At 37.8% G+C, this 23,514-nt stretch overlaps 1 protein-coding gene across 1 annotated transcript in view; it reads left to right on the forward strand.

The window, feature by feature from the left end:
* Nucleotides 1-915: 915 nt before the first annotated feature.
* Nucleotides 916-23,514, forward strand: part of SMG7 (SMG7 nonsense mediated mRNA decay factor) — a 53,373-nt gene continuing 30,774 nt past the window's right edge. The window contains 4 exon segments of the mRNA XM_068986100.1: nucleotides 916-1,031; nucleotides 11,661-11,692; nucleotides 14,053-14,170; nucleotides 15,885-16,017. Coding sequence (XP_068842201.1) covers nucleotides 916-1,031; nucleotides 11,661-11,692; nucleotides 14,053-14,170; nucleotides 15,885-16,017 — 399 coding nt within the window.

A 23,514-nucleotide genomic window follows, 5' to 3' on the forward strand; every position in this document is an offset into this window, starting at 1 on the left:
TGTGCAAGTGGCTTGAGTTATTCCCAGCATGCCATTGAGTACAGTGTGATATCCAAACCCATGCCTTTAACCACTACCTTCTACTGCTTCCTCTTTCCTGTTGGGCTGTCTCCACATTAGAATTTAAATCTGGTAGGAGCTATAATGTTTTTTTCATCATTGTCTACCTAGTCCTTAACACTGTTTAGTACAGAGAAATAACCAAATTATTATTCATTAGGGGTTCATAGATGGTGCTAGTGGTAAAGAACCCATCTGCCAATGCAGGAGACCTAAGAGACGCAGGTTCAATCCCTGGGTTGGGAAGATCCCTTGAAGAAGGGCATGGCAACCAATATTCTTGCCTGGAGAATCCCATGGACAGAGGAGCTTGGTGGGCCACAAGTCCATAGGGTCGCAAAAAGTCAGACATGACTAAAGCAACTTAGCATGCATACGTTGTTCATTGAGTGACTGAATATCTAAATACCTACCTTTTAGCTGGTCTCAGAATGTAAGCTTTTTTTGTACCTTCTATAATTGTGGTTTAATTGCTTTACATGGTTTTCCTTCCATACGTAGTCCAGTTTGGACCAGCCATCTGCTCCTGAACCTTGGTACCACAAGAACCTTTCTGGGTAACTGATACCTGTTTGTCCTTTAGAGATCACTCAGCTTTCAGGCAGGGAGATTAGAATAACAGTTGGATACCAAACTAGAATTTTAGATATATACAAAACAGAATTTTAAAATGTGTACTCTCAGAAACTAAATATAAAAAGGAAAAAAGCCATGATATCTTTCCTTTTGCCTTTGACATTGATCATTTTAAAGAGAAAATAATTTAACTTTCTTCAAGAGGGTTCTCTGTTATTGTGGGTTAACTCATATTTTCCTCCTCTCCTCTATCTAGAATGTCTTAATCCATTCTACCTTATGAGAAATTGGATGTTCTTGCAGATAGTCATTGTGGGAGAAAACGTTTCATTTAAGTCCCAGATGAGGACCGGAAACTTGAAATCAGAGGAGCATCTGAAATCAAGTAATATTAGGTAGGATAAAAATTACAAGGGATTTCTACATGTTTGTATTCCTTTTAGAGATATGTTAAAGTACTCACATACTGTGAACACTAGTAGAAGAATTAGAAGCTTTTGGAAGCATTTGATATTGGCCGGAATGGGGGAGGGAGTACTAACGATTTTTTTGTTTTAACTTATGCAGCCTCATAAGAACCTTGTGACTTTACTTTGTCATGAGCATTTATATCTTACAGTCCAAAGAAAAATTTTACACATTTAGTAACGTAAATGTAAATTTTATGTTTGTGTACATGGTCTCTGAATGTTTATGGCAAGCAAAGGGGATTTATCTTGTGGTGGACTATCCTTTAGAATAAAAATTCCTGTTTTGGATTACGTATATAGCAGTTCATTTGAATACAAGGCGCCTCAGTTCTTGCTTCTGTTACGTTAGCCTGCATACAGTCAGGCCTTCTAGATGCCTGTAGAAATAGATATATGGTGGTGTGCAAGAGAAGCCCTCTCCAACCACACAGTGAGCTGGTAACTCCTCTCACAGTAGCTTGTATCAGTTTAAATGATAGTGTGAAGGTGCTTGGGGTCAGAGATGAGACTTTTAAATGTGAAGTACTGATTGTCCCTACAAGTTGAAACCATGACAGAGGCACCTAGAGCCAGGCCATTCCAGAAGCCTTGCTTTGTTGTATAATGCTTATGAGCTCTGGAACCAGACTGCAGGGTGGAACCCAAACTGCCACTTCCCAGTTGTGTGATTTGGGGCAGGTTATTTAACTTTTTCCTCATCAGAAAAATGGGAATAGTACTGTTACTTACCTGGTAGATTTCTTGTGAGAATTAAAGGTTTAATAGTATATTGTCGCACATAAACTGCACCTGGCAAATAGTAAATGGTCACCTGTACTATTATGTAAGCCACTGCTTACTTCTTAGGAGATGAGCTTCGATGGCGTTCTGTAATTCATGCTTTGCTCCATGTGCTGTCGTTTCAGGCTTTTAACTGCCTAAGCTGTATGATCAAAGCTAATGTTTAGAGAGGAGAAAAGTGTGTTTGCAGATCCAACTTTAAACTGTATTTCTTTAAGTTTTATATAATCAAAACTAATGTTTGAGGAGAAACAAAAAATACAATAATGTAAGTCGTTTGCAATTTTTGCATATTAATCTCTTGTTTTTATTTTCTGTGCATACTAGAATGTGGTCATTACAACATTCATGTTCTCTTGTTACTTAGCATTACGTGGTGATAGATGACCCAGGATTTTTTACCTCCACCTTGGAACGTTGCCGTCTTCAACCTAGTATGTTGCTTCAGAAAGGATCCTGTGTCAGTAACTCAAAAGTAATTTGGTGGTCACTGAAGTATTCATGTCACAGGTTAACCCTCTCTCTTGGAGTTATCTCAGTGGACATGAATTTGAGCAAACTCCAGGCAATAGTGCAAGGACAGGGAAGCCTGGCGTGCTGCAGTCCATGGCCAAAGAGTCAGACATGACTTAGTGACTCAACAACAACAACTTGGAGTTATCACCTATGTTCCTGTATGAAACTTACCTGTTTTGTTTATTCCTGGTAGCAACTCTGAAAGGGAGCTTGTATCCCTGTTTTATAGATGAGGAAGATGAGGTTTCTTAAAACTCCAAGGTAGCACTATTAATATAAACCCAGATTCAGACCTAAGTCTTTTTTCTTCTGTATCGTTTTGTGTTACATAAAATTGCCTTAGTATGATACACATTTTACCGTTCATTAATTCAACAAAATTGTAGTGAACAGCTGTGACATACCAGGCATTATTCGGAGTGCTGGGGATATAGTCCTGAACACTGTCTTTTCACGTTTTTTCGTTGTGTGTGATCTGTACTGTACTCATCACTTTTTCTCAGCTCTTTTGCCTGTTCATTTTGTTATTATCCCATAGGTTCACCATTCTCCTCAGTTAATCTCCCTCTTAATTTTAGACACTGGTTATCTCCGAACTTGAGGTGGTGTAGCAGTGAATTCTCTGGACATCTTTCCACCCTGCCCCACTCCCAAATTTTCCTAGCACAATTCTTTCTAATACTACTTTCCTTCAATTTCATCCTCTTTGAAAGCTAGTCTTGCGTCCTGTCTTTTTCATATTCTCATGTCTTTCCATCTTTTCCAGAAGCATGCTGTATCACTCTTGTTCTTTCCTATATCTTCAACCTATTCATTTCCGCTAGCTTTTTTTCTTCATTCTAAACATGCTCAAGTCTTTCCCATTGGAAAAAAAGAAACTTTTTACCCATGGCCCCCTTTTATTTCTCTTCACAGCCCAGAGTCTGAAGAGTTGACTGAAACTTCTCCCTCTTATTTGTTCCTCATTCTCCCTACAGTTTGACATTGTTTCTTTCTCCCTTACTGCACTAAATCCAACACGCCCTCCAGTCCTTAGAGTACTTATCTACTGCCTGTGATGTTGTTGACTACCCTTCTGTTTATCCTCTTCTTTTGCCCTCCTGTGCCTGTGAGTTTCTTCTTGGTGTTCTTCATTCTTTTATCTGCCTGTTAAGAATGAAGATAGGGAACTCGCACCACCCTTCTGCCTTTCTGGGCAATTACAGCTACTCCCATGGTTTTAGCTGCCATCTGTGTGCTGATCACTCCAGCACTGTGTCTGTAGTCTTGATGTCTCCCCTGTGCTTGACACTCATCTCTTCTTAAGTGTCTGCTTGCTCACCACCTCTTAGTCAGATACCCAGATGTGCAAGGCAAGAATTTGGGATTGATTTTAGATGGTTTCCTCTGCTTTATTTTCTGCTGATTTTACTTCCAAATATTTTTGAATCTAGGCATTTCCATCCGTTCATGCTTCCACTTCATTTCCATCCATTCATTTCCTTCACTTCCTTACCTCCAGTCTTGCCCTTTTAAACCCATCTTCCATGCATCTTGTTGTAATCATTTAAAAAGGCAATTCTGACAATGCTGTATCCCTGCTTAAAACCCAGCATAGATTTCCTAGTAGTTAAAAGACAGAACCTGAGCTCCTTAACGTGTCATCCACGGCCTCACAGTCTGCAGTCTGCTGTGATTCTCCGGCTCATCTGTAGCTTCCTACCCTGCATTTGATGCATCAGTCTGCCTCCTTCACTGGCTTAGCTTTGTTTTTCTTTTGTGATATTTTCTCTGCCTGGAAGAGTAATTCCTTCTCATGCTTTGAGATTCCTAGACCAGAATTGAGCCTTTATAAAACTAGGTACACATGTTCAAATAGTACAGATTATTGAGTGAATGTTGTAATACAGAGCAGTGGAGTGTCAGGAGATCTGAAAGCTTGTGCCAGACTGTGAAGTGCCACAGAGAGAGAAAGCAAGTTAGCAGTGTTATTATCTCTTACTGAGAAGCTCCTTTAGGAACAGCATTTCCTCAGGTGTTATTTTTCTATGTGAGATCCAACAGTAGAGCAGCACGATTTATTTTTTTCTGATGCTGAGGCTGAAGCTCCAGGACTCGGGCCAGCTCAGGCGAAGAGCTGACTCGTTGGAAAAGACCCTGATGCTGGGAGGGATTGGGGGCAGGAGGAGAAGAGGACGACAGGGATGAGATGGCTGGATGGCATCACCAACTCGATGGACGTTAGTCTGAGTGAACTCCAGGAGTTGCTAATGGACAGGGAGGCCTGGTGTGCTGCAATTCATGGGGTCGCAAAGAGTCAGACACGACTCAGCAACTAAACTGAACTGAATACCGGGAGACTTGGTGTTACCTTAAAGATCTCAGGAATGTCCGTGAGACCTTAAAGGTCTCAGGAATGTGTGTGTGTGTATGTGCATCTGCGTTTGTAAGCACATACTTGCCTTCTAGTGTCTACTCTCTGACCTGTTATTTAACACAAATAATTATCATCAGGTTATTATGTTTATGGTCATAACTGATGGCTACTCGTATCCTGAATACTCCTTAGTACTTTATGGAAATAAGTAAATTATCTTGAAATAAGACGTGCTATGGCTTTTATTGAATTTCAAAAAAAAAAAAAATTAGTGTTGCCTCCCAAAATAAGAGACTAATTCACCTCTCCTCAACTGTGAGTTTAGAGGACATTGGCTTATATATTCCTATGTTCTTCTCAGAGATGGAAGGGGGTTCGTCCAGGTGAAAGGAATCTTCCACTGTATTTGCCCCTAACTTGGAAATATCTTGTATATTTTTAAGCCATGAATATAATGTGTGATCTTGAGAGATTATTCTGTATTCGTTACTTTGCATTGTTGCATCAGTGGTATGTATAATCAAGCTATTTGTTAAAGAAAATTACCATTAACTAGTTTTTTCCTCTAGTGACATTATAAAAAAAAATTGCTGTAAAATGTTTAATTTTTGAAAGCCCCAGTTCTCTGGGCTTTTATTATCAAACATTTCTTTCCCCCCTTCCCCACCCCCTACCCCCCTTACAATCTTGTATAAGAGAAGAACTGTGATGCAGTGGTTAGGAGTTAGCCTCTGGAATCAGTGTGTTGAATTGCTGCCTCTACTACTTGCTAACTTGATGACCTTGGGCATGTTACTTAACCTCTATATCCTTAGGTTTCTTCAGCTATAAAGTGGGAACAGTAATAGTACATAGTGAGGGTTAAATGATTACTTTATGGCAAACCCTTACTTTAGAACAATGTGGCAGTAATAAGTGCTAAATACAGTGTTAGCTATTTTAGTGTACCTAGTGCATTAGAGGAGAAGGCAATGGCGCCCCACTCCAGCACTCTTGCCTGGAGAATCCCATGGATGGAGGAGCCTGGTAGGCTTCAGTCCATGGGGTCGCGAAGAGTCAGACACGACTGAGCGACTTCACTTTCACTTTCTGCTTTCACGCATTGGAGAAGGAAATGGCAACCCACTCCAGTGTTCTTGCCTGGAGAATCTAGGGACAACAGAGCCTGGTGGGCTGCCGTCTATGAGGTCGCACAGAGTCAGACACGACTGAAGTGACTTAGCGGCAGCAGCAGCGCATTAGAATGTGTTAAATGTATTTATAGATATTGATTCTCACCCATGGTCTCCAAGAATATTGTTTCAGATGGTTGGCTTTAAACATATTTGGTTATCACTGAATGGTTCAGATTTTGTTTAGCCTTTAAATGGCTTTTTCTTTTTTCTTGTTTGACAGAAGTGCTTAATTTTTATTATTTACAAACAGACAATATGTTTAGTATTTTGAAAGCTTTATATTTTAAATAGTGCTGTTTTATTACTTAAGGCATGATGATTTTAATTCTCGGATTCTTCATTCTTTTTATTAATTCCTTCAGCTTAAAGTAAGAATAAAAAAGAATTCATGTGGCCACACCTTCTAGAAGCCAAGAGGAAACTTTTGAAAATTAGTATCTCTTTATATAAGCATTGTAGTATTAATCTTTAATAATATTGATCTTTAACAAAACCAATAGGTCGTTGAGGTGTAGTATTTTCTGTTTATAAAAAAAGTAAAATAAGTAGACAATTTTGTGCTAATGTTTGTGAAAGCAGTTGGTTTAAGATCACATATCTGTTGATTTCTTATATATTGTACACCATCTAAAAAAACTTATTTTTAAACAGTCTTCTCTGTGACATTATGATGTCAACAAATAAAAATCTTTATTCTGAGGAGACTATTATTGATGACTCCTCATATGGGAAAACTGTTTGTTTGGGGGTTTATACATATCGACTTCTTGTTTTTGATCAAATACACACTCCCTGGAGCAGGAGAGCCAAACCTTTTCTCTGAAGGGGCCGATAGTAACTGTTTTAGGCTTGATGAGACATGTAGTATTTATCTTAACTACTCACCTCTGCTCTTGTAGCAGAAAGCAGCCATAGATGATACGTAAATGAATAGGCAAGCCTGTTCCAATAAAATGTATTTACAAACATTGATCCATTGTGAAGGAGGAAATCTTACCCACAGTCTGACCACTGCATGAGAATATGAATTTTACTTCTTGTGGTCTTTCTGGCAGAAATCTCAGGTATTTATTTCCTAATATGAACTGATCTTTTTTTTGGTTAGTTTTTTATTTTTTTGTGAACTGATCTTCAGTTTAGACTAGTTGACTTAAATGTTAAGATTTAATCAACAGAGCACGAAACTGAACCTAGGTAAGTCTGTGTTAGCTTTTTATGTCACAGAATTTTTAATTCCAACTGGAAATAAAAATAATTTGAACTTCAGAGTCAGAAAGAACTAAGTTTGTACTTAATTGTACCTAGTTGCTTTGTGATAATGGACAGACTATTTCCACATTTCACAGTTTCAATTTCCTTGTTTATGGGATGGGAATGATAGTGGCTATCTCCCACGGTTTTATTTTCTGTTTAACTCTCTTTACCATTTCAGTTTAGCAGAGTTATTTTAGTCATTAACGCGTGTCTCTTTCAGATCCTAGGAGAGAACTGTGCTCAGAGGTGAGCATCTCTTCCCTAGTCATTCTTGAGGCATCAAAACTCTTGAAATTTCAAAATGCTTGAACATTCATGTCAGATAGTTTTTATGACATTTTTGCAGTTTCGTTTGTGTTTAGATTTTTAGTTTTATATTTCTTGGACAGGTTATATAAAAATGGTATATAAAAATAGAATTATAGTTTTTCTCTTACTGATGGCCTATCAGAGAAGCAGATTATTTGGAAATAGTTCCTGTTATATGCTCAATACAATCTTCATTTGACGGGAAATTGGTATGCTTATTAGGCAGATCTTCATTTGACTGGAAATTGGTATCCTCATTAGGCAGATCTTGGGACTTCCCTTATGGCTCAGACGGTAAAGCATCTGCTACAATGCGAGGAGACCCGGGTTTGATCCCTGGGTCGGGAAGATCCTCTGGAGAAGGAAATGGCAACCCATTCCAGTACTCTTGCCTGGAAAATCCCATGAATGGGGGAGCCTGGTAGGCTACAGTCCATGGGGTCGCAAAGAGTCGGACACGACTGAGCGACTTCACTTCACTTCACTTCACTTTAGGCAGATTTTCAGTTCAGTTCAGTCGCTCAGTCGTGTCCAACTCTTTGCGACCCTATGAATCGCAGCACGCCAGGCCTCCCTGTCCATCACCAACTCCCGGAGTTCACCCAGACTCACGTCCATCGAGTCAGTAATGCCATCCAGCCATCTCATCCTCTGTCGTCCCCTTCTCCTCCTGCCCCCAATCCCTCCCAGCATCAGAGTCTTTTCCAATGAGTCAACTCTTCGTATGAGGTGGCCAGCTTTAGCATCATTCCTTCCAAAGAAATCTCAGGGCTGATCTCCTTCAGAATGGATTGGTTGGATCTCCTTGCAGTCCAAGGGACTCTCAAGAGTTCTCCAACACCTCAGTTCAAAGGCATCAATTCTTCGGCGCTCAGCCTTCTTCACAGTCCAACTCTCACATCCATACATGACCACAGGAAAAACCATAGCCTTGACTAGACGGACCTTAGTCGGCAAAGAATGTCTCTGCTTTAGCATCACCAAAATGGTATTTGTTTATCTTTACGAGCAAATCTTGTTTGGAGTGAGAAAACAATCTATAAATACATGATTCTCAGTGTATCATGTTTATACTAGAGTATGTGTTTTTAGGTAAGATATGGATTCAGTTCAGTTTAGTCGCTCAGTCGTGTCCGACTCTTTGTGACCCCATGAACCACAGCACGCCAGGCCTCCCTGTCTATCACCAACTCCCAGAGGCCACCCAAACCCATGTCCATTGAGTTGGTGATGCCATCCAACCTCATCCTCTGTCGTCCCCTTCTCCTTCTGCCCTCAATCTTTCCCAGCATCAGGGTCTTTTCAAATGAGTCAGCTCTTCTCATCAGGTGGCCAAAGTATTGGAGTTTCAGCTTCAAAAATCAGTCCTACCAATGAACACCCAGGACTGATCTCCTTTAGGATGGACTGGTTGGATCTCTAAGATATGGATACATTGTAAAATATACCCTTAGTAACTTGGCTACTCAGAATGAAAGGTTACTGAATCCAGTGAAGATGCATAAGTATGGCTGGTTGTCTAAGTATAAAGTTCGTGAGTTAGTACTCTAGTTAGGTTCGGGTGAGGGCAGGAGAGGAGGTTGTGACACTGGTAGGTTAAGAGGTGAGGCATTTCTAAATATGATCTTAGGTTTTAAGGACATAAATCAACTACTTTATGAAGTTTTGGTTGGTTTTTGTTTTTTTTAATGGCAAAAGTTTAGCACTCAAAGCAAACAGTAAAACTAGGCTGAATGGATAATGGAATTTGATGTGATGTTATTTTTTAGGATTAAGTATAGCTGTGTATTGGGATTCCCTGGTGGCTCAGAGGTTAAAGCATCTGCCTGCAATGCGGGAGACCTGGGCTCTATCCCTGGGTCGGGAAGATTCCCTGGAGAAGGAAATGGCAACCCACTCCAGTATTCTTGCCTGGAGAATCCCATGAATCACAAGAGTCAGACACAACTGAGCGACTTCAGTTCACTTCATAGCTGTGTATTTGATATTGTTCATTTATAGTGATAGTTCTCATATGGCTTGTGGTTTTTATAACATCCTGTTATGCTTCTGTTATATTTGAAAGCTTAATTTTTAAAAAATATTAAAAAAATTTTTAAAGCTAAGAAAAAAGATTCATGTTATATTTTGATGAAACTAAAATTCACAATTGATATTAAATAATAAACATTTACAGTAAAAATTTTAGAGTCTCTGTTCTCTAACTTTTATGTCAGATTTTGTTTTTAAAAATGGAGATCTCTTAACTTTATATTCTTACCGTTTTGTATTATATGACTGTAATTTACCCTTTTTCCTTTCTTCACTTAAAAAATATTTGTTGAATGCCAACTGTGTAGGCATAGGAGTTGTGATGGTGAGCATTAAAATCTGTGATATGTACTATGAAGAAAAAATACAAGTGCTTTGAGAATATAAAACAAGAATATGTTTCATGTATGTAGGGTTCAAGGGCTTCCCTGGTGGCTCAGGTGATAAAGAATCTGCCTGCAATGCAGGAGGCCTGGGTTCAATCCCTAGTTTGGTAAGATCCTCTGGAGAAGGGAATGACAACCCACTCCAGTATTCTTGCCTGGGGAATTCCTTGGACAGAGGAGCCTGGCAGACTACAATCTATGAGGTCACAAAGAGTCGGACACGACTGAGCGACTAACACACACACACACGTAAGGTTTTAGTAAAGCTTCCTTGGGAAGTAATGTCTGCTGAGACAAAGGATGAGTTATTAAGTAGACAAAGTGGGGAGGAGGTATTTCTAGCAAAGGGACTCTTCTTTACAAAGGCTTTGAGTGTGAAGGGAGCCAAACACATTGGAGAATCTAGAAAGAAGTCCAGGGACTGGAGCAAAAGGGTCAAGGGGAGAACAGAATGATGATAGAAGTAGAGTACAGAGGCTCTCTTCAGAGTGCAGAGGGCTTTGAAGTCCACTTTACTAAAGATCTTGATTTTCACCCTAAAAGCAGTGGGATGTCATTAAAAGGTTTTAAGAGGGCAGTTGATGAGGTCAGATTTGCATGTTTTAAAGATCCCTCTGATAGCAGTAGAGCAAGCAGAATGAAAGGAGACAGGAGTGAAGTGGAGAAAAAGGTTTGGTGGCTTTGCAATAGTCCAGGCAATGGATGGTTATAACTTGAATGATAGTGACTGAAAAAGAACTAAAGGGAGAATCACAGGTTCAAGATGTATTTAGTAGGTAAAGTTCTTTGGCATTGATGGATTATCAGGGATTTGAGACAATGTTGTCATGGATGACTTCCCGGTGTCTGCTTTTCACAGCTGGGAAGCCATGATACATTTAGTAATGTACAAAACTCTAGAAAGAAAAACCAGAGATGAGGGTGGAGGTTGATCATGAGTTCATTTCTTGAATACAGTCAATTCTTGAAGAATTTGGAAAGAGAGAAAAGAAGCAGCAGTTAGATGAGAATATAAGATAGAAGATTTTAAAGTCTGTGAAAGTGTAGGGCGTGTTTAAATACTCTGTGAGAAGCATCCAATAGAGAGGGAAGTTTTTAAATTACTGAAAGAGGGGAGGTGGTAATTAAAGGATCAGAAGTTTTTACAAAGGCTAGAAAGAGCATACCTAAGTGGAATTACTGGTCTTAAACAAGATATACACTTCCTCTAGTGTTTTAACAAGAGTAAGAAAGGAGAGGGTTCTGTGAATGTAGTAAGCCTTTAGTAAGGGCGTTGTTTTCCTGAGGAATGGAACTGTCCTTTGCTGAAAAGAGTTGAGACTGAGGAAGAGGGCAGAAATCAGCTTGAGGAGGATGGAGATTTAAAATAGTTATAGTGGCTAGTGAATTGAGAAACACAGAATTTTCTGGCCTCATTGACAGAAAAATTTTAATTTAATAAATGTCACTTAAATGTTATCTTTAAATGTATCCGATTTGGGAGTAACAGTAAGAAAGTGAACCCTATCTGGTAGAAGAGTTCATGATGACCCTGTAAACGTCTAAGCAGTGACATCAGTTTGCTAAGATCTTACTATTCTGGATGTTAAAGCAGCGTCACTGTTTGCAGTGCCACAAATAGAGCTGGTATACATTCTTCTTTTTAATTTGCATTCTTATTGCCATATGATTCTACTTAACTTTTAGTGATACTTACGTTGGGTAGGCCTAGTTTGTTTCTAATTGATATTCTTTTTCCATTTTTCAGGCAGGCAGAAGTCCTGAAGGCTGACATGACAGGTACTGTCTGACTCATTTGTTTTTCACACCTTATTTTATACCATTAAATTAAGAGAAGTGTGTCATCTTATTATACTATTTGTAGTATCATCCTGGTTGACAAAAGGTTTTTTTCAGTATTTCTTGTTTTTATAGTTTGAATTTTTACTTAGATGGCTCATCAAAATTTTTTATAATCTGTGCTACATTGACTTGAATATTGCCTAGTTTAATGCATATAATAATTTAACTTTGACATACTATATTAGCGATTTAAGAGATACAGAAAAAATAATTCATCTACCATATAAACACAAGTACCAACATTAGGTTTATGTCTTCCTGTTTATAATTCCCCAAACCTAAATAGTAAATAAGCCTTCAGAGAAAAATATTTTCAGGAAAACTCTTGCAAATTGAAAGTCCTTGAAGTTGAGCTACCTTGCCACTTTTCTTTTCTCTCTTACCTTTTCGTTTTCAATAATAGCCAAGGTGTTTTTGAAACAATAATTAGACTTAGCCAGTAAAAGGAGGAGATGACTTGAACTCAAAATTAGGAAGTACATGGCAGCAGCTATGTAGTGGTCAAAATGTTCTCTTTACAGCGTGATAGCAACATGCTTTCTGTGTAACTATGCTGAAATGTTTTAAAAAATGTAGGTGCTAGTGGATCTCTTTCTAATTTTTGAAGATTTTAGTTCTGCAGTGACACTCACAAAGACAGTTAAACTTGTTGTAAACCGCATACCTGCTAAAATTTACAACCAAGAAGAAATGGGCTATTTGGATGTGTTTTTCTCAGTTTCTAGAGTTGCAGGCTAATATTCTAAGAATTTTGAGTAATCTCACTGTCACCTTGTTCAAGGGGAAAAAAAGCCCAAATCACTTTTTCTTAGTTTACAGTTCTTCCTGTTATTAACATAGCTGTCATTATCCTCCATACTATGGCTACCGGGGTCAGCTCTGCACTCTGCTCTGCGCTATTATGCCTCTTTGTGTTGGCATTGTAATCTGCATTGTGTGATAAAAGTTGTATATGGAGCAATCTCAGGCAGTCTATATACCTTTTACATTTTCTTAACTCTTGAACACTCTCAGTAAGAAGGCCTTAGGGTTTGACTTGTAGGGTACATCTGTTGTTCCCAGAAGGTGACTTGTCCCTAAGATATTAAGTCTGCTCATTCAAATGCTAGTCTCTCCGATGGGTCAGAGTTAATGATACCTTAAAATCCTTTCTCTGCAGCTGATAAGTTGAAGCAGGGTTGAATAAATCTATAAATCTATTTATTTAGTCATTAAAAGCTTAATAAGGGGCCAAGAACCTGATACCAAAAAATAGACCCTATATTTTAGTTTCTAGCAGACTCGCGTGAGGATTAACTCTAATATCTGGGAGATTCTGTGTGCAGAATAAGATTATGGTGCCTGTAGATACTAATAGCAATCCTAAAGAGGAGTGAAGACTATGCCGTTGCAAAACCTTGAAATGCAACCAGACAGGCTAACTAGCAGTCAGAAATATATAATTGAAAAGTCCATTATTAAGTTCTTCTATTGAGGCAGCTCACTATCAGTTGTTGCACTTATAAGCCTAGTAATAGGAAAGGCTAATGTGCCTTGTAGGACTCTGGCAGACAATACAGCCCCAGTTTGGTATTACATATAGTCATAGCCTGACTTCCTGATTTCATCTTGCACCCAGTCTCTCATTTGGCCTCTTGAGCAGTTTAATCACTTGTCTGCTCGTTTACATTAAATAGCAAGTATGCATTGCTCACAAAAGTGTCTTGACAAGCAGCCTACCGATTGGTAAAATAACACTCACTGTCAAGACTTTATTGGCTTGACATATATAGGAAAGTAGGAGTAATAGCAGAATGCTCAAACAACTGCTGGATTGTGAGCTGACAGGAGGCTTCTGTAAGGGCAATTGTGAGAATGATTCAAAAGAAGAAGAAAAGCTTCTTTGAACAAAGAGATACAGTTACTAATGTAAGAGTAAACAGATCAACTTGGCAGTCCACCGTTTCAAATGGGGTGACTCTTATGAGGCATATGACTTCCTATGGTATAAATACATAGATATCCATACCAAAATCAAAGGGTGAATCATTCTCTCTCTTATTTTTAAGCCTTTTTCATTTCATGGTGTTATTTCAAAACTAAAAGACAAATACAGAAGTATTTTGAAAGAGTCAATCATTAGCCAAAAGATGAAAGTTTCATCTGAAATGTAGTAGTATAAAACTTCTGGAGCAGTCTGTGATATGTATTTAAAGCGGGTTTTTGCTTTGGTGAATAGAGAGTGAAGGAATTGTTGGTGTGGCGTAAAGGCCTTAACTATCTGTTTATCTATCTGCTGTTTTTGTTTTGTTACTCAGATTCTAAGCTGGGTCCAGCCGAAGTCTGGACATCCAGGCAGGCTCTGCAGGACCTGTACCAGAAAATGCTTGTTACTGATTTGGAATACGCTTTAGACAAGAAAGTAGAACAGGATCTGTAAGTATTACCATTTGGGATGTCCCTGTAAGATCAAGAATCTCACCAAGACATTAGAAGAGAACAATTTGGTTGTTTCTTTTTAACCTATTTCAGAGTAAGCTATCTCAATGGGAAAAAAAAAGAAATTCTAATATTTGTGATGTTTTGAACAAACTGACCTTTGGTGTAAAGAGGAGAAATGTTCAGAGTTGAGTTTTATTAAAGTGTTTAGGGCATATCATAAAAACAAGTCTGTATATATTTCAGGTGCTAAGAAATAGTGTTTCAATTCTCTGTATTGTATTCAGTCCTGTATTTAAGCTATGATTTAGAAAAGGAAGTGTTCAGAGCAGACTTTCTTTGATAAATGCAATTCTATAAATCTCTCCCAAAGGAAAATACATTGTAAGGAAAGTTCTTCCTTTTAATCGAATAAATAGAGATTTCCTTCCTCCACTCCCCAACAAGACTAAGAAAAATTTTACGTATTTGGGCTATTCCACTCATTCTTTCTATGAGCTGTGAAATGGCAGATAACCAGATTCCCAAGTGAGTAAATAAATTCCTTTCATGGAAGGCCTTGCTTTATAAATTGAAACAAGGACATTAGCCTGGTGGAAAATTAAAAATCAAGAATATTCTGTTTACCTAAGTTGTGGTGAAAATTAGTTTTTCCTAATCTAATTTTCCTGATTTTTGCACACCTGACCTTTATATTGTTAGAAGACCTAGTAATAGAATTTAATCACAACCACTCAAACACATATTTTTGATATTAGAGTCATGGATAAGATGGCATCAAAATTGCTGAGGGAGTGATTGCCCTCAGAAATCATTAAAAACCCCAGTGCTTCAAAAGAGTCTCAAAAGCTGCCGTTGATAAAGAATTAGGTACTTTCCAGGTAGGTTGTAAACCCTTTATCTCTATTTGCATCCTTTAATGAAGCCAGTATATCTTCTTTCCTTCTTAGTTTGTTTTTTTTGTTCGTTTCTTTCTTTTCCCCCTGTGATTTCCAAATTAGGGAGCAACTGTACTTCACCATAACTAAATTTAAAATGACTCTCTGTACAACTTGATTAATGAATGAAAGGCATTTTATAACAGGATTTTGGTATGCCATATTTCAGCACTGTGTTGTTTCTTAGTTTGAATAGCCAAAACTGAAATGTCAAAAATAAGTTTATATTTCAAGCTCTCGCAAAAATATTAACCCCAAGAGAAACAAAACTATTAAATAGAAATAGAACCAAGTGTTGTGGGAAATAAGTTTTAGAGAAATAAGAAATATGGCTTAATATTTATAAGGAAACCACCGCCACCATCCCCCATCCCCCCAGGCATGCCACTTGATAGAAGACATTTTTTGGTGCAATGATAAAATGTATGAAAACTTGTTAATAGCTTACTTTTACTTTGGTCTTACCACTGTAGTTCTAAGTTTGTACCAGGATTCCTAAGTAGGTTCTAACTCTAGTAACCCTAAAAGATTAATAACTGAAGCCACTGATTATTCGAACATTTGGTAAGTGTTTACGAAGGTCAGTTGCATTCTACTGCTTGTCTAGTCTTGTTCAAAGGGGAGCATAAAGTTATTTAAGTGAATAACTTTAATGCAGGTTTACTGTCTAGTATGTTATAATTATAACAAACAGTTCTTTCTTGTTCTCAGGGGGACCAGTGTCTGCCCAGTGAGTCACTGCTATACCAAATAGAATTACATTTTGTTTTCAGCTGGAATCATGCCTTTAAGAATCAGATCACAACACTACAAGGCCAGGCAAAGAATCGAGCAAACCCGAATCGGAGTGAAGTTCAGGCAAACCTTTCTCTGTTCCTAGAGGCAGCTAGTGGCTTCTATACTCAGGTGAGTTTGGTACTGCATACCAGTTTTCTTAAAAATCAGTGGTGAACATTCCCTTTGTGCACGTCTTATTTGTATAGGTACTTTACATACCCATAGTATGGTGCATCTAGGGGTGGATCATCTGTAATCCCAAATTTAAAAAATGTCCAGAATTATTTACCATAAGACTTTTAAAACAGTAAAGACTCTGCTCTTTAAAAGGTGATGGTTCACCTTAAAGGTTGGAGGTATAATTGTATGAATAGGAAAAGGGTATGAGAGCAATGCCTTAGTGAAGCTGCAGAAGTACAGTTACAAGTGAACTGACTTTGCTTCATTAGAGCAAATGTGAATGTATGGGTATGGTCACTAAGAAAGTTTAACAGCCATGTTGTACCAGGTAAGAAAGTCAAACTCTGTGATCTCAAATGAGTTTCTCTAGTATTAAGTATATAGTACAATATATCTGGAGCTTCAGATGCTGTTAAGCTACCTAAGAGATAGAGTAGCCTTTCCTCAGTTTGAATAGTAAGCTGTTATTTATTGTTCTCAGAAACTTTCCCTGCCCTTAGTTATATCTCGATATGACTTCTAAATCACATGAGGTAGAATGATTCTTTTTTGGACAGACAAATAATTCTTTTTGGACAATGAATTGTATTTAAGTAGAATTCCTTTGAAAACTTCATCCCATTCACTTATAATAGCATTCATAATTTAATAAAATGTGTATAAATTCTCATCTTAAAATGACAAGGCAAGATTTTGAGGATCTTGTACCAAAGAAATTCACAGAACCTTCTCTCTGCTGCTGCTTGACCACTGCTACCTATATTTTGTCTGTTTTGGTTTTGCTGTTTAGAAAAGACTGTTGAAAGATATCAAATAGCTGCCATCTTATAGATTTACTTAGACTAAAAAATTCATCACTGTTCATCATTGAAAGAACTCAAGTATCGTTCTTGTTCTCACACTTCATTTTTTAATTGCTTCCAGCTTTTAGCAAAAGTTGGTATTTCTGGAGAGAGGGGTTGTGGTTTGACTTGACTAATCCTTAGGGCAGATGTTAAAGGTTAATTCATTCTGCAAGTAACTGTTTAAAATCTGTTCTTTGTAAGACACAATACTAGACACCAAGGATTAGAGGGAAGAGAGACCATCTTTTAACTTTCAAAGGACTATCCAGTCTAAATGAGGAGATGGATATATTAATAGATACTTTTTTTTGGCTTTTCCATTATAAAAAATTCATACCAATGCCAAGAGATTTGAAAATTATAAAAAGTCAAAGCATTTTTCCTTACCCTCTCATTCAGGATAAATTACTGATGAGTAGAGTTTTTAACACTATTGATAATCACTTTTGTTTTCCCAGAAAGTTGTCATTTATGTTTTTAAATTTCCATCAACAGTGTATGCAAGTGTCTATCTTGACATACACTCAACAGCATTAAGTATTTCAGTAAAGGCAAATGAATGATTAATTGATAACATACTTCATAGATGGAGAATAATTTAATGTCTAGTTACTACTGATGTTGAACTTCTTTCATTCTTTATTAGATATTTGTATTTTATACAATCAGTTTAATAATTTATTTTCCCCATCCATTGTTCAAACTCTGATTTTTTCCGCAGTAATTTGTCTGAGCTCTTTCTGCATAGGGATATTAGTTTTTCTTCCTTTTTTTTTTTTTTTGACAGACATCCTTTTCTCCAATTTCTTCTTGCCCTTTCATTTTGTTTGAGGTTTTTGAAATACAGCAGTTACATAGTTTCGTTCTTACCGCACAGGTTTTCTTTGTGCATTTGTCCATAGGTCAACAGATACTTAATAATTACAATTTAAAGGAACAAATAGGTTTTATATTCAAATACTAAAATTTGGAAGCAACACCAATATCCTACAGTAGAGTAATGGTTAAATAAATTATAAACCATCTGTAAAATGGAATTATGAAACTATTATAAATGGTATTTATGAAGGTTTTTTTAATTGAGGTTTAGCTGGTGTTCAATATTATATAAGTTTCAGGTATACAACATAGTGAGTCACAATTTTTAAAGGTTGTACTCTGTTTATGCCTGTGTGCTTGCTAAGTCACTTCAGTCATGTCTGACTCTCTTTTGCCCTATGGACTGTAGCCCACCAGTCTCCTCTGTCCATGGGATTCTCCAGGCAAGAATACTGGAGTGGGTTGCCGTGCCCTCCTCCAGGGGATCTTCCCAACCTAAGGATCAAACTGCCTGCCTATCTGATGTCTTCTGCATTAGTAAGCAGGTTCTTTACCACTAGTGCCATCTGGGAAACACTTGCTCGTTTATAGTAATTAAGAATATTGGCTATAGTCCCTGTGCTGTATAATGTGTCCTTACAGCTTATTTATTTGGCGCATAACAGCTTGTGCCTCTTCGTCCCCTACCTCTACCTCTCCTCTCTCCTTTGCCTTTCCTAGCTGGTAACCACTAGTTTGTTTTCTTTATCTGTGCGTCTGTTTCATTTTTTTGTTATATTTACTACTTTGTTGGGTTTCTTAGATTCCACATGTACATGATAGCATACAGGCACTTACCTTTCTGTATCTGACATTGCATTTAATATAATCTCTTCCAAGTCCATGTTGTTGCAGGTGGCAAATTTTCATTCTTTTTTATGGCTTAGTAGTATCCCATTGTACGTGTATGTTTGTGGGGATACACACACACCCCACATCTCTTTTATCCATTCATCTGTTGATAGACAGTTGGGTTGTCTCCGTATGTTGGCAGTTGTATATAATGCTGCTGTGAACATTGAAGTGCATGTATGTTTTGTTTTTCTTTTATTCGGCTATATGCCCAGGAATAGGAGTGGAATTGCTAGGTAATAGGGTAGTTCTGTTTTTATTTTTCTGAGAAACCTCCATACTGTTTTCTGCACTGACTGTACCAACTTACATTTCCACCAGCAGTGTATGGGGGCTCCCTTTTCTCCATGTCTTCATCAGCATTTGTTGTTGGTGATCTTTTTGATGATAGCCATGACATTTGTGAGGTAATAACTCACTGTGGTTTTAATTTGCATTTTTTGATGACTAGCAATGTTGAGCCTCTTTTCATTGCCTATTGGCCATCAGTATGTCTTCACTGAAAAAGTGTTTATTTAGATCTTCTGGCATTTTTTAATCCAGTTATTTGTTTTTTTGATCTTAAGTTTTATGAGCAGTTTATAGATTTTGGATATTAACCCTTTATCAGTTTTCTCTCATTTGGTAGGTGGTGTTTTCATTTTGTTTGACAGTTTTCTTTGCTCTGCAAAAGCTTTTAAGTTTAATTAGTTCCTGTTTATTGGAGAAGGAAACGGCAACCCACTCCAGTGTTCTTGCCTGGAGAACCCCAGGGACGGGGGAGCCTGGTGGGCTGCTGTCTATGGGGTCACACAGAGTCGGACATGACTGAAGCGACTTAGCAGCAGCAGCAGCAGGTCCTGTTTATGAAGATTTTTTTTTATGATCAGGAAATTGTGTTAAATGTAAAATCATGATATAAAATTATGTATACAGTTGGACTCTAAACGTTAGTTGAATAGTCTCAGCTCAATGGGGTATTAACAAAAATGGTATGTCTCCCTATTCCTAGCATACACGCACCCCCCAATTACTACTTTCAACTATACTACTTTGAATTCCAGATTCCCATCATAACCTTTTGGACAGATTTCGTACCATTCTCATTACTCTTAGGTTTTTATAATAAACAGTCTAGTTTTAAAACTCCAGTCTCATCTCCAACCTAAATCTCCTGCAAACCTACATCTCCTCCATGTAGTGGAAATCTTATCTGAACACAACTGAAGTCGGGAGGAGCAGTAGAGACTTGGTGGAGGTATTGGATTGGCCAAAAGATCTTATGGAAAGACCAGAATGAACCCTTTGGCCAACCCAATAGAGTGTCCACCTTCTGCAGTACATTTTTATATTAGCCATTATTACATAGACTGTCTTGAAAAGTGATTCTTAACCTTTTTTTATGATGTGGCACACACGTAGCACACTTCCAAGGGTTCGGTTGGACACTGATAAATCCAGACGAATCCGCAAGGAAGTGTAGCAGGAGTGATTTTTGTTGAGGTAGCAGGTTATTTGCAAAAACATTTTATAAGCAAGTCAATAATAAAATCATTAAATGTCTCAAAATATTGTTTTATAAAGGAAAATATTATTTTGTAAAGGAAAATATATAAATCATCTAATTTTGAAATTTGTTTTTTGAAATTTTTGTAGTAAGTATTGCTCTTTCCCCCACTGCATTCCACAGGCCCTGGTTGAGTAATTACACCAGTCATAGAATGAGCAGCAGTAAACTCTCTTCAGATCTCAACATTAACAGAACTTGTTAGTAACATTTTTTTTGGTTATCTTGACTTGATAATTGAAACAGTTAAATGGTGTTGTAAACAATAATGTTCTGTACACCTGTTTTGATGACATGTGGTACAGATTAAGCTACTAGACTGGGGAAGTACACAGGTCCAAATCATTGTACAGCTTTGTAGACTAAGATGAGTTTTGAATTTTAATCTGAAGTATAGTTGCAAGTCATTGGGAAGTAGACGGGGAATAGCATGACAAAATTTGTATTTTTAAAAGATTACTTTGGATGTTGCTTGGAGATTGATTTAGCAGGGGTCAAGAATGGAAGGTAGATAGTGTGCTGCTGTGGTAATGGGAAGATATTGATGGATTTTTAAAGTATGGCCAGGACTTCCTAATGGATTGGATCAGATGTATGGAATCAGGATAGCAGAAGAGTCAGAGATAACTTAAGTTATCAGATTGAGTGGCTAGTTGACTGGTTGTACCATTTACTGAGATAGGGAACACTGAGGAAAAGACAGCTCTATTCAGATTACGCTAGGGAGATAGACGCCAGTTTGACATATAAGTGGAGAGGTCAAATAGGTAATTTGATAAGCTAAGCTAGGAGCTCAGTGAAAAGGTCGGAGCCAGAGTAAAATTTATGATTACAATAAAGTACTCTGACTTAGACATTAGGGTTTTTGCATTTAAAACCATAGAACTAGGTGGGAACAGATTTGGCACAGGAGGAGCCACATTTCAGTAGGAGTAAATCAGAGTGGTATCTTAGAAGACAAAGAGAAAAGCATTTCGCTATGAGGAGGGAGTGACCAACTCAGTTGAGTGCTACAAAGAAATCAAGTAAGGTGATTAAAAAGGATCAGTTGGATTTGACACACAGAAGTCACTAGTGAAATTAATGGATACCATATTTCCTCATTTCTAAAACATTTTTCATATTTTAACACCTCTGAGATAGGGATACATTTACAAAAGATGGTCAGTTCACCATTTAATTGGCAGTTTTTTATTCTGTTACATAAATAATAGTTCATCTTATAGTTTATGGTATCTTGGATTTGATGAAATTTGACTTAAGTTGAGTGGTTGAGATAGAAATCTGATTAGAATGGATTGAAAAAAGACTGATACATGATTATCCTCATTTCTGTTTTCTGTGAAGATGATTTTGACTTAGATATTGTTTTGTTAATTATTGGTATTAAAGCATGGTGCTTCAAACCAGAACCAAATTGCCAAATGAAGTAAAGATGTAACATTATGCCGTATGGGTTTTTTTAAAACATGAAAAAACAGAACAGTAAAGTAGTCCTTACTCTTAAGAAATGGGAGCCAAAAAGAAAGCATTAAGTATCCGTAGTAATTAAAAGATATTCTGTGTATTCATAGTGAAAGTGAAAGTCGCTCAGTCGTGTCCAACTCTTTGTGACCCCATGGACTATACAGTCCATAGAATTCTCCAGGCCAGAATACTGGAGTGTGGTAGCCTTTCCCTTCTCCAGGGGATCTTCCCAACCTAGGGATCAAACCCAGGTCTCCCACATTGCAGGTGGATTCTTTACCAGCTGAGCCACAAGGGAAGCCCAAGAATACTGGAGTGGGTAGCCTATCCCTTCTCCAGCAGATCTTCCCAACTCAGGAATCAAACTGGGATCTCCTGCATTGCAGGCGGATTCTTTACCAGCTGAGCTATGAGGGAATCCCTGTGTATTCATATTTAGTTCTAAATTCTTAGGGTAGATTGAAGAGCTAAGGAGCAGTGGAATAGTATGATAGAGCTTTCACAGAATAATTGCCAAATATAGTTTTGTTCAGCTTATTAAACATCTGTTTCTCTTTAGTCTCACCTTGTTTCTGCCTCAGCTCATGCTTTCTCACCTGGAATCCTTTGAACCAGCAGGAGTTTTTCCAGTATGTCTACCTACAACTCCTGGGTTCAGGCAAAAAATTTATTATAAGACAGCCACATGAAGTTTCGACCATATTTGATTAACTTTTCTTAAACACCCTTTTTCCTTCTATAGATACTCAGCTGTGCCTGATTTTCCAGCCTGTTCTTTCAGCTGTTTGCTTATCCTCGGTCATGTTTCTTCTTGCTGTCTTCCACAGAATCTGTTTTAGGGTTTTTCCCATTTTTTGTTCCTTTTTTTCTATTTTCAGACTCTCTTCATTCTGGGCACTAGTTTTGTTTGCTCAGTTTTATGTCAGTAAATTTCTTGCACATTGCAAATGTACAGGTACAAGTACAGCTGTAGATAACCCCTGTGTTTCGTGAGAAGGGAGTATAGGGTTTTACATTTGGTTATAGAGGTGCTTTTTATCTTAGGAAAAGGGTGAGATATTATATATCATTCTGAGTTGGGTCCCCCAAGGTATCTTATTTTGTTTCGTGAAATCTGTACTTATTAGAGAGAGTGGTATTTGAATCAAGATATTTCTAATTCTGTAATATTACTCAACTCAATATTTTTGTTGCTTTCATACCCTCTTATGAAAAAAATGGAGCTTCATACCTGTGTTGAAGCAACATATTGCATTGCTACTAGTTTATCACAAGGATTAAGTGAGACAAACACATAGCCCAGGGATTGAAACTTATTATAGGCATAGAATATTCCATTGGTTTATGCTATCGTGTTTGATATCTTTCTCTCTCTTCCTCATCTCTCCTACTCTCCTTTCCCTACTTTATGTACCTGTCTTGCTCATTTAGCTGTGAGCTCCTTAAGCACACAGATTTTTTTATTTATCTCTGTGTCCCTATTTTCCATGGGTGTGTGATACAAGAACCAAGTATTTGAATGATTATCAGTTCAGTTCAGTCACTCAGTCGTGTCCGATTCTGCAACCCCATGAACTGCAGCATACCAGGCCTCCCTGTCCATCACCAACTCCCAGAGTCCACCCAAACCCATGTCCATCAAGTTGGTGATGCCATCAAACCATCTCATCCTCTGTCGTCCCCTTCTCCTCCTGCCCTCAATCTTTCCCAGCATCAGGGTCTTTTCAAATGAGTCAGCTCTTCGCATGAGGTGGCCAAAGTATTGGAGTTTCAGCTTCAACATCAGTCCTTCCAATGAATACCCAGGACTGATCTCCTTTAGGATGGACCGGTTGGATCTCCTTGCAGTCCAAGGGACTCTCAAGAATCTTCTCCAAC

Source organism: Capricornis sumatraensis, chromosome 14 (assembly GCF_032405125.1).
Source record: "Capricornis sumatraensis isolate serow.1 chromosome 14, serow.2, whole genome shotgun sequence".
NCBI classification, from domain to species: Eukaryota; Metazoa; Chordata; class Mammalia; order Artiodactyla; family Bovidae; genus Capricornis; species Capricornis sumatraensis.